This window comes from Globicephala melas, chromosome 8, assembly GCF_963455315.2.
Source record: "Globicephala melas chromosome 8, mGloMel1.2, whole genome shotgun sequence".
Taxonomy (NCBI): domain Eukaryota; kingdom Metazoa; phylum Chordata; class Mammalia; order Artiodactyla; family Delphinidae; genus Globicephala; species Globicephala melas.
The window spans coordinates 44,071,355-44,083,476 of NC_083321.1; the positions used below are offsets into that span (position 1 = coordinate 44,071,355).

Genomic DNA, 12,122 nt, shown 5'->3' on the forward strand with positions numbered 1-12,122 from the left:
AATGATTTTCTTTCCTATCCTTTGTCTGCCATCCACGAGAGGGCCTCTGAGATCAGCTGTGGGTAAGACTTCTGAGATTCTCTCTGGAGCAAGCCATTGGTCAGCGGAGCTGCTCGTCATGCGGGGATCGTGGCGCACAGGCTCTCTCTTGTTTATTTCAGGGTCATTGGTCAGGGTCCGGAAGTGAAGGGGCAAACACGCCAAATACACATCTTCTGCTCCAACCAGAAGCTGCCAGGAACCCAAAGGCTATATCCGAGGCAGATGCTCACGATAGATGAGTTTCTTTTCACAGAAGAGAGGAGAGCGGAGACAAGCTCTAGGTGAACGGGTGCTTCCAGTCTCTGGAAAGGAGCCTCTCCCTGCTGGGCCAGGCACTCTGGAGGGCAGCACGTCTGTTGTCTGTTGGGCTTCAGCCAGACACGTGACTCCTCTGCAATCATTTGTCCCCTGAAGGTGGCTGTACAGGAGAAGCCACTAGCAGCAGTCATAATGGTTATTACAAAATAATAATAACAAGTGCAGGCTAATAAGGGCTTACAATATTCCGAGCACTACGACAGGGGCTTCCAGAGCCCACTGCTCAGTGTAGCAATCACTGTCATTTGAGTTTCATAGATGGGATGTGAAGTACCCCAGTGTTGCCGCTCAGCCAGCACATGGTGGGGTCAGAATAGACCCAGATGTCCTGATCCCACCTCGGCTGCCACGCATACAGAGCTCACCCGGAGGCAGGCTCGGGGTCAAACACCTACCTGCACTCCATCCCCTTCTTCTACCGGGCGAAATTGAGACTTGGGAGGAGAAATATCCTGCCAAAGGTGACACAGCAGCAGGTGGCAGAGGTAGAGACTGGAATCCACTTCTCGCTGGCTCCAAAGCTGTGCCTTTACAAACTATCGCTACTCCCACCCAGCTCAGCCATCCCACCTCTGCTGGAAACCCGTGATCTGTTCTAGGCACCATTTAGCACATGTCTAAAGGAGAATGTGGTGAAGAGCTTGGAGAACATTTTGAAAGAGGGAAGGAGATTAGTAAACCAGTACCAGTGTCATGGTCGGGAAAGACAGGGCTGGGACCACAGAGCATGACAGGCTCACCTAGTTGAAGGGGATACAGGACTGTGACGCTGAACTGACACCCCAAGGATGTCAGGTGAAGCAGGCCGGGGTGGGTATGCAATTGCATGTGCAGAAATCCAGAGGTGAGAGGAAACCCAGCATGCTGGAGGAAGTAAAAACTGTCAGCATGACTGCAGCACGGAGTATGTTAGGAAGCAAGCACGAGGCTGGAGGGGTGGGCAGGGGCCAGGCCCCCGGAGCCTCAGGGGCTGTGCTGAGGAGGGCGCCGTGCAGGCGGGACGGGATCCAATGTACACCTTCGAAAGATCACTCTGGCTGCTGGATGGAGAAGAGACTAGACGAGGAAGGCAGGAGGGAGGGCAGTTGTTTGGAGGCTGTTGCAGAGTCCAGATGGGACATGGCAGTGGTCTGGATGAGGGCGGTGGCTACAGGATGGGGAAAGGAGAGTAGCTTCAAGAGGTCAGCAGTGAATTCACACGGCTCCTTTCACTGTGCAGCTAAGGGCAGAATGGGAGGTGCTGCCACCACCCTTCTGATTAGAACCAAGGCGGAGGCTCCCACTCTAAGATGAAATGGCGACTGACTCTTTGAGAGACAGGTCTTGGAATAAAAGAGCTTTGTTACAAATCATGTACTGTGTTGGGTCGCTGAAATATGTCAATTAGTAGCCTCCGTTCCAGTGGCACAAAGAATAATTACCCTGACTCTGTGTGTCATCAGTAACATATTCACAGTATTCACAGGCTTTCCTTGAAAATCTGAGCAAAGTGAGTTGGAAATCAGCACAGTCCCCGGAATATATGGGTCATGGACATAAAGGTACACACCCTAGAGCCTTCCATGGCTTCCTTTCCTGGTCCTCGGAACCACCCCTGGGTGTGGAAACTTCCTTCAAAGCATGGTCGCCTGGGGAAACACTGGCTCTTCCCTGAGCTTCAGTCAGGCTCAGACTCATCCTTTTTTTTTTTTTTTTTTTTTGTGGTACGCGGGCCTCTCGCTGTTGTGGCCTCTCCCGTTGCGGAGCACAGGCTCCGGACGCGCAGGCTCAGCGGCCATGGCTCACGGGCCCAGCTGCTCCGCGGCATGTGGGATCTTCCCGGACCGGGGCACGAACCCGTGTCCCCTGCATCGGCAGGCGGACTCTCAACCACTGCGCCACCAGGGAAGCCCTAGACTCATCCTTTTGCCTTCGTACTGGCTGTGTGGTCCTGGGCAAGGGACAGCCTTGGTCTCAGTCTCCTCGTTTGGCATTGGAGACAATAATCACGACCTCACAGGGTTATTCTGAAGATTCTGCTGTGTATCATTTGTTCAGTAATAGCCGAGGCTGACTGAGCGCTAATTATGTGCCAGGCCTCTTTCTAAGCACTTTGTCTATGAGCACTTTAATCTCCTCAGCAACCTCTTGAGATGGGAACTCTTAGGATCCCCATTGGAGATGAGGAAACTGAGGCACCCTGAGATCAAGTGACTAACCCAAGTTCACACAGCTACTGTGTGTGATTTGTGCCGGTGCCTGCCACATAGTGGACGCTCAGTGGGGATGCTTGTTTCCTTTCTATTGGCCCTAAATATTAATAATATACTAAATGCAAGACAGGCTTAGGCAGTCAGTCCATTGCCTTCCAACTTCCAACAGGACCAACTGGTGTGAAATAGCTTGGTGGAAGAGAAGACATTCTCTTCCTAACTAGCACGGGGTGGGGAGGGGAATTAAGCTAAATTTGAAGCTGACCTTTCCTTGGAGGAAGACCTATGGTTGTCGATGGGTACACGTTATACGCGCAAGTGTCACCTGCCAAGTTGTCCAGTTGACGATACCTAATAAGTGACCCCCGCGGTCCATCAAGAGATCCTGATTGCTTTCCACCAAAAGCCTCACTCATCCTCTCTGACCAGGTGTTTCAGCTTCATCCCACTTTTCTAAGCACCAACCATTTACTGATTGATTGTCTGGTTAGGCATCAATCATTTATGTATTTATTCAACAAGTACTTACAAAGTACCTGTACGTACCAGGCCTTGTGTTCTGTGCTGGAGATGAGAAACGAATGAGATATGGGTTCTGCCCTCTAGCAACACAGTGAGGGGGAGGCTGACCTATTAGCAGGTAAGTTGTGGTATCAAGAGCTTTGAGGGCCAGAGGAGGAAGCTCTGCCCCAAGGATGAAGAAAAGACCCCAAAATAGTGTGGCTGGGTGGCCAAGATCTTGAGAGATGATATTTTTTTTCAGCTGGAGAAGGAGTAGGGAGGACATTCCAAAATTACAAATAGAATGGGCAAAGGCCTAAAGACACAAAAGGATGTGCACGTTCCAGAACATTGAACTCCCACAGTGTCTGGAATGATTGTGGCAAGGGCTCCAAGACACTGTCTCTCAACGCTCAGGTTACAAGGTCATTTTTATTTTTCAAAATCAAATTGCATCCTGTTCAAGCTCCTACTCACCAAGGTCAGGGAGAAGTTTCATATTATTCCCGTCTTTTTTTTTTTTATACCCTTATTTATAGCTCCCCCCCCACCCCCCGCCAACTTGGGTTCTGACAGAACTCAGAGCCCAGGAAAGATAGAGCTGCAGCAGGGCGCCTAGCTCTCCCTGTGGAGATCACTCATCTGTGTCCAGGCCCAGGTGGTCCATTTTAAGGTGATGTCTCTGCTGGGAGGCTCTGCTGGTCCCTCCATGTCAAGCACTGCTGCGGAGACCTTTATCAAGGATTTTGTTAACTTCTCCCCCAGGGCAAGAAGAACCCAGATAGCTGGTCACAAAACGTCTAGTCTCTTCTTTGGGGGAGGGAGGGTGGAAAGACTGGAGAGGGAGGGTGCATTACTTCTTTGCTGGCAAATCCACAGCAACTGGAGACAAGACACAAATTAATGACTCAATAACCTTCCTGTTCTAGGGGTAGAAATAAGGTACAGCTGGCTCCCTTTGCAGGCAGGAGAGGAAGGTGAGAGCTGGATGTCTGAGCTCGCGTTCATGGTCACCTATGGTCTGGGTTCCAGGCTCAGGGTCAGGTCTGGGCACTGATGCATGGCCCGTGTCTTCCGCAGGTGTGGCAGTGTGGCGGGAGCGTGGAGGTCCTGCCCTGCTCACGGATTGCCCACATTGAGCGAGCCCACAAGCCCTACACCGAGGACCTCACCGCCCATGTCCGCAGGAACGCCCTCAGGGTGGCTGAAGTCTGGATGGACGAATTTAAAAGCCACGTGTACATGGCATGGAACATACCCCAAGAGGTAGGAAGCCCCCGTGGGGGTGGGTTTCTTGGAGGTTGATGGGGGAAAAAAAAACAAACAAAACAAACCTGAAATTCAACCCTTCTTCCCAGGGGACAGCCAGAGTCTTGTTTGCCATGCTGGAGTGAATTCTCAAACCCTAAGATACAAGATGTTGAAGAAAAGGGGCTGACTATAGGGTGCTAAGGCATCTTACCCACCCCGTCCCTGGTTACCTCCTCCTTGAAGGAGGGCTCCTTCCCTCCAGACAGCAGTGTCCTCATTCTATGTGAGAAAGTTGGACCAAGTGGCTCCAAGGTTCCAACATGCTCCCAGGTTCTCAGCTTCTCTGACAATAGATATTTCATGGTCCTAGATTACAAATATCCCAGTAATTACCAAAATTCACAAAATGCACCTTAATTTCCCTGTAGACTGGATTCAAACTTCTCCATCGAACCTTTGACCAAACCAATAAGGAATATTCCTATGCCTTTGGGATTGCTTGAGCCACATGGGTGGGGCTGGGCTACATTCCCACATTTTTTAGGCTACTTTTAACCCTCACAGAACCTCATCATCACCTGCCACTGTCCTCTAGCCCTCTAGTCACCCACACTTAAGAAATGTGAGAGAGAAAGCAATGTTTCTTTGGTAGTTCTGTTCAGCCTTGCTGTGTGTCATATGGAAGTAACCTTGGACCGCTGGGTTGGGAGAACCCAACAGATGCCAGCCACGGGATCCCCACCTGCTTGCCAGCTGGTCTGCCTAGAGATCATTGCTTATGTTACATTTTATGTGAAACGGATCTGTTGACTGCAGGACCTCTTGCTTTCCTCCCAAGGCCATGGCTTCCCCTCGTGAGTCCTTTAGAAAGCCTCTGCTGTCTCTTCCTAATAGGGCAATGATTGATCTTTGCTTAAAGTTTCCATATGAAGGCCTTCTTCCCCGATGTGTCCACCAAGCTAATGTTTTGCTCAGGCGGAGTGATTGAGAAAGTAGGCTGGGTCATGGGTGGGAGCTTTCAGGCAACCCCCTCACTACCACGACCAGGGGGAGGGGTCTTAGGTTGATTGCATCCTCCTACAATCAGTGAGATTTCAGCAGTTGGGAAGAAGAATGAGGAACCAAGCAGTACCAGCAGGAGTGCAGCCAGCCCTGATGAACCAGCCCCGAATGCAGCTCTGACAGTGGGAGTGTTTCTAGGGAAACGGTGGTGCCTTCTAGCCCCATCTGCGGCTGTGGGCGTTGGATCACAGCATTCTGGGCAGGATGCTGAGCCCTGCTGTGGGTGTCCTCTGATAGCAAAATGTTAAGCACACTTGGAAACTCCCCAGGAGCTCACCAGCGAAGAGCAGTGTGGATTCCCGGCTTCTGCAAAGGACTGGGATCCTGTCCGTGGATCCCTGGCTTCTGCAAAGGACTGGGATCCTGTCTGTTACTGTTGTCCCCCGTCTCTCTGCACCCCAAAGCTGCAAACTTGGTAGCCCTCTCCCCCCGATTGCAGCTGCCAGATGTTGAAATAGACAGCAAATCCAAAGAATAGTAGAGAAGTGAGTGAGTAGAAGTAATTGGAAAATGATGAAACTCAGTGTCTGCCTGTGACTCCTAGAAGAGTTCAAACCAAGTCAAGTGGGTGGGGCTGGGGGGTAACACAAGAAAGGCAGATGAGGGGTGGAAATGTCCAGGATGAAGCCTTAGGAGGAGAAGGAAGGGGTCAGCGTGTTTCCTCTTGACCCCCCTGTTCGCTTCTATGTCCAGACTCCCTCTTCTGCCTCTTTCAGGCTTGTGCAAAGAGTCAACACTTTTCCACCTCCCGTCCACTTTTCAAGTCACATCCCAATACGACCTCGAAGCTGCTTTTGGCAAAGTCATCATGGGCCTCCTAACTGCTGGATTTAATGGCTGTTTTAGAGTCTTTCACTTACAGGATCCCACCTTTTCCTTGAAACTCTTCACTCCCTTAGCTCCAGGATTCCACACCCCAGAACATCCTCATCTCTCCGACTGCTCCTAACTCCGTGTGGGCAAGGCTGACTTCCAGTGGTTGCTTAAGTGCTCCCCAGGGACCCGTCCTTGGCCACCTGCTCTCATGATACACATCCCAGGGTAATCCCATCTACTCTCGGGTTCTGCATCACCTATACATTGAGGGCTTCCTAGTTACTCTCTCTAGCCTGGCTTTTGCCTTTAGCTTCAGACTTTCAGCCACACATCTTCTCCTGGGTGTTCCCACAGGCACTTCAGACTGAATCTGACTGAAACTGTGTACATTTTTTCCCCCCCGCCCCGAGTCTGCTTCTGTTCTTATTCTCTGTCTAAAGTCATGATACCACCATCTGACCAGACATGTGAGCTTAAACCTGAGTGTCTTCCTTTAATCGTCTTCCATTCCCAGTCCATCAACGAGCCCACCTTTCCATTCCTCTCACTTCTGAGTTCAGGCCTCGTCTCTTCCTTTGCAACAGCCTCTGGTTGGTTTCCTGGCTCAAGTCTTACCCCTCAAGTTTATACTCCCCACTGCCCAAAGTCATCTTTTTAAAAAACTCACCACGACCATGTCATTGTCCTACTTGAAATCTTTAAACGACTCTCCATGTGCACAAGATCAGGCATAAAGTCCGGTGTTAGACATGGATCTAAGCTTTCTCCTCCACCCACGTCTCCAGCCCCACTGCCCACCATCCTTGCTTTGGAGGCTCTGCAAACAGCGTGGACTTAGGGGAACTGCCCTGAGCTCCCTGTTCACACCAGGCTGTTTCTCGTCTCTGTGTGTTGGCCCATTTTGTCCTCTCTGCTTGGAATTCCTCCCAAAACCTCTTCCCCAGCCTCCACCCTTACCATTTCTTCTCCATCGTTTTAGACTCAGCTCCAGTGACCTCTTTTCTAGAAGCCAGCCCCAGCTGGGGAGAAAGCCCCTTTTTGTCCGCGTGTCTCTGTCATTGCATCATCACCCTTGTAAGAGAATGTTCCGTTGTCTGAAAGTCTCTCTCTCATTAGACCAGTGTGTCTCAAATCTGGCTGAACTTTGAAATCACTTGGCCTCCACCCCAGAGATTATGATTTAATTGGTTTGGAAGGGGACTTTTTTTTTTTTTTTTAAGAAAACTCTTTGGGGATTTTAGTGTCCATCCAGGGCTGAGAAGCACTTCACTAGACCATGGGCTCTCTGAGGACAGATTTTATTATTCATATCTGTGTCACCAGGCCTAGCACAAGGTGGGGCACGTGGTCAGGGCTCAGTAAAACCTCACTAATTCTTGTTAACAAATGAATCTGCTGGCCATACGTGTGATCCCTTTTTCCCTTGATCAGTGGCTCCTAAAAGCAGATCTACAGACCAATTGCATCAGAATCACTTGGAGACCTTTTAAAAAATACTGATTCTGGGTCTCATCCTCAGAGATTTTGATGAGAAGGTGTATAGTGGTAGCAGAATCTGTAAAAAGCTCCCCAGGTGCTGGTTTGGGGAAACCAGGTTTGGGTGACACTAGTTTAGCTAATCCTGCTTATCTTTCCAAACTCACCCTTAGCATCACCTACTCCAGGAAGCCTTCCTTGACTGCTCTCCTCCCTTTCCCCTTTATCCTCGCTGCCCCACACCAGGGGATGGACTAAGGGCCCCTCTTCCATTGTCCCTCAGCACTCTCTGCTTCCCGCCGTGCTTCACACTGTGTGCGGAGAGTCTGTTTACTTGTCTGGACCTTCCAGACTCTGCTTTCAGGCAGACTGTGACTTCTTCCTATTTGTATGCATGATGTTTGGGACAGCTCCTGACCCAGTCTAGGCACTCAATAAAGATGAGTTGAAAAAGAAAGAAGAGGGAGGAAATGTGGGTGCTGCATTCCTCCATGTTTTCCCCAGTAATTTTCCCAGCTGCCCTTGATGTGGCGGCATCTCGCTACATTCTGTTCAGTCACAGGCACGTGTGTTCCCGATTTACTTAACCTTTCGTCTACAGCATCCCAACTGCAGATGTAGAGCTGGAACCCTTCACCCCTGCCTAGTGGCTCCTTGGAGAATTAAATAAGTTAATATGTGGAAAGACTTTGATCAGTGCTTGGCAAATGGAAAGCACTAGAGAAGTGTTAACTCTTGTTGTCGACGTGATCACCTGCACCCTCTGCATTCCCGCCCCGGCTTTAAAATGCCCTTGCTGGGCAGTCATCCTCCCTCGCTTCCTTCTATGCAGAGTCCTTCCTGGGCCTTGCACTGGACAGAACCAGCTCTCTCACTCACTCCGTAATCACATTCAGTCCCAAGCTTTCGGAAATCCAGAGGAGCCTTCCACTCATGCAGCCTCTACTTTAATTGAAAATCAGTTTGCTTATCAACAAACAAAGTCAGTCTGCAGCAAAGCATCAATATTTCCTTACACAGGGTTCAGGAACTCTAGACGCGCCCCTGCTTCCTCTTGCCCGAAGACAGGCTGAGTGCCAAGGATGACTCACCACGGTTCTTAGGCAACAGCCCTTCTTTGGGTTTGGCTACAAGGAATTTTGTGTCCGGCTGTGCACACAGGCAGGAATACTGGACAGCTTTTTGTGTGGCTAAGTACATTAGTGTCCTAGGGCTGCCAGAACAAATTACCACAACCTGGTGGCTTACAACAACAGAAATGCGTTCTGTCACAGTTCTGGAGGCCAGAAGCCCCAAATCAAGGTGCTGTCAGGGCCGTGCTCCCTCCAGAGGCTCTGGGGGAGGATCCTTCCTTGCCTTTTCCGGCTTGTGGTGGCTCTAGGGGTTCCTTTGCTTGTACATGTATCTTTCCATTCTCTGCCTCTGTCTCTGTGTGTTCAAGCCTCCCTCTCCTTTCTCTTATGAAGATGTAGGCTCATCCTAAATCCAGAATGATTTCATCTCAAGATCTCTAGTTAATTACATCCGCAAGATCCTATTTCCAAATAAGGTCACGTTTGGAGGTTCTGGGTGGACGTGATACTGGGGAGGGACACTATTCAACCCTGTACCCCAAGTATTTGGCAAAGGGGGAAGATACATTTATTGTTTTCTAATAATAAAGGTCAAGGTGACCTTCTCTGAGAATGTTTGCTTATTTCTCAATTTCCTCCCCCTGCTCTGAAAAAGAGTTTGATGCAGTTTACAGTAAACACACAGTACAGATGTGCTGAACCGTTCAAATGGAAAGGCAAAAGTCCATGAATAAACAGGAAGAGGAAAGGGACGTGATATCCAGACACGTAAGCTGAACAAAACTCTGGTTCTTGAGTCTCCTAGAAGTTAAAGTAGAGACGGGTTGTCTCTCTCCCACTTTTGATTAGATTGTAAGTAGAGAGGCAAACCTTCCTTTGATCCTGAATGTAGAAAGGAAGTTTTCCCACGGGAACCTAGATTTTGAGGAAAATACAGAGGCCTTGCTGAAGTAGGTTCTTCTAGTTGCTTTCCCTAAAAGCTGAGACAGTGTTAATTTGTCATCACATAAAGGCAAGTATAGCATGAAGTGAGAAGACCTGGGTCCAGGCAAATAGCTTTGTGATGTGAGAATAAAGTGCAGAGAAGTTTAAAGAGTTAATACCTAACAGATGTCTTGGGGTAGGGGAGGGGTGAGCAGGATACATTTATTGTCAGTTGCTAAGTTCACTATTTCATAAATATTTTTTCAACTCGGTCTCATCAGTATAGTGCAGGTGAAGCGCTAGACTGTGGGTACAGAGATCAGCAGAACATGTTTCCTGATCGTCAGGAAGCCGGGGTCCAGCAGAGAAAGGCCAAGTAGCAGTTGCTGGGAGGGCTCCCGGCAGGAGCCAGGGAGCAGACCCATCAGAGAAAAGGTCATCAAGAAATATCCAAAAGGTATATCCTCTCTGAAATTGCACCCTAGGAGTCTGGAACTTAAACCTCCAGGCTGTGGCAGGTTCAAATTTTTACATGACCTGAACTCTGGTGGGCAAAAATAAATGTATTTCTTCTATATCTACATTTTTTTTGGACTCAAACCTCTGTTGACTGATATCAAAAATGTGTCCTGATCATGTCCAGATACATGCAGCAGCCATCTTTGTGATTTTTCCCAGACATTTCAGAGTTAAACTGTCAATTTCATTATTTTCCCAACCCCCGTAACTTGATCCCGGAGTTGATGGCAGAACCAGATGGGGTAACACTGCCAGCATGTGGACTGCAGTGTCAGTGGGAGAGAGCTGTATGTGCTTCCCCATCCTCCTCTGTCTCTGCTGTGGGCTTATGTCTCATGAGATACCACATGCCCCTCTGATCCCTGGCTCCATGGTGTCGTCCTCTGAGATGTCACCCGTCGCCATCTGATCCCCCACTGGAGGGACCCCTTTGCAACCTCTGCTGTGGCATCAGCTCTTTCTCAGCTGCTTCTGTGCCCTGTTCAACAGCTGGGGTGCAAGCCCAGGGCTTCCCCTCTGCTCTGGGACCACAAGAAACGTAGGGGCTTCTCTCTCGCTCTCACTCAAGGACACATCCATGTCTCCATGTCTACTCCTTGTCTGCTGCATGTCGATGGCTCAAGGGCCACCTCTCTGGTACACCTGGGAAGTGAAAGACACAGTGCTGTCTATGCTAAGCCCCCAGGCCTAAAGAGATAGACTGCTTCTCCCATAGGGACTTGGTCTTAAGAGGCAGAAGGGCAGGCTCCTAAAAATGCGCTGGGTAAATTTTAATGCACAAACTCCAGACCCAGGTTGATTGGGTTCAACTCTCAGGTCCACCACTTATTAGCTGTGGGACTCTGGGCAAGTCACCCAGGAGGTCACTGAACCTCCCTTTGTCTCAACTCTTCATCTGTAAAATGAGGATTATATGGTACTCCCTCATAGGTTTAAATGGGACCATGTACATAAATTTAATATAAGTAAAATATAAATATATGTGCCTGTCTCATGCAGAGCACAGCCTGACACATTGTGTTATGTAAGACTTAGCTGCCATGATCCTTAGGAATAGTAATATAATTAGCATTATTCCATCTTCAACTCTTTCCCTTCCTTCTTCCTCTCCCCTAGCAGTTCAGAATCTCTCATCTTATCTCTTGAGGGAGAGAAAACCTTAATCAGACTGTATTCTTCCCATTTCTTTCACTTATACAAAGACTACAGCTTTTTTTTCTTTTAGTAATTTTTAAGGATTTGCATCTTTATTTTCAATGGCCTTTGATGACAGTCCCCATCAGTGCTGGTCTGATGTTTCACAGACCAAATGGGGACGGTTATGGGGCCAAGGCACACGTTGGGAAGTGCATGAGTTATATTCCCAGGTTGTCCCTTCACCAGACAGTCTCCAGAACCATGGTTGGGGAGGTTCAGGGAAAAGCTGTGCCCTGGTGGTGGCTGAATCTCTGTGTTTGCATCCTGTGCAGGACTCAGGAATCGACATCGGGGACATCACTGCAAGGAAGGCTCTGAGAAAACAGCTGCAGTGCAAGACCTTCCGGTGGTACCTGGTCAGCGTGTACCCAGAGATGAGGATGTACTCAGACATCATTGCCTATGGGGTGGTAAGGAGCTCGCCCCTCGGGGTTTCACCCAGACACAGACAGAGAGCAGGACCAGAGAGAGGTGTGGAGAGTCAGGGAGGGGAAGAGCCTCTTGGCCCCCAGTATGGGACGTGTGGTAGACCTGTGGACAAGAGGCTGATTTCTGGAGCTGAGTGTGAGGCAGCCTATGCTTTCAGAGCCCAAACCTCTCCATTCCCTTGAGAGAGGTGCTTAGTCTCTCCTTTACAGTCTAAGCAATTCAGCTCTGGCCCCAAACCTGCATATCCCACTTAATAAAACAAAAACCTGAAGTCAGGTTAAGATTGCAAGACAACGTAACAAACTCCACTGTTCCTCAAGCA

General features: G+C 49.3%; 1 protein-coding gene across 2 annotated transcripts in view; it reads left to right on the plus strand.

Moving 5' to 3' along the window:
- Positions 1–12,122, plus strand: part of GALNT18 (polypeptide N-acetylgalactosaminyltransferase 18) — a 355,688-nt gene that overhangs the window by 273,793 nt on the left and 69,773 nt on the right. For both annotated transcript variants that reach the window (XM_030831400.2, XM_030831402.2), the window contains exons 7-8: positions 4,134–4,319; positions 11,644–11,781. In XM_030831400.2, coding sequence (XP_030687260.1) covers positions 4,134–4,319; positions 11,644–11,781 — 324 coding nt within the window. The remainder of the gene's footprint in view (positions 1–4,133; positions 4,320–11,643; positions 11,782–12,122) is intronic.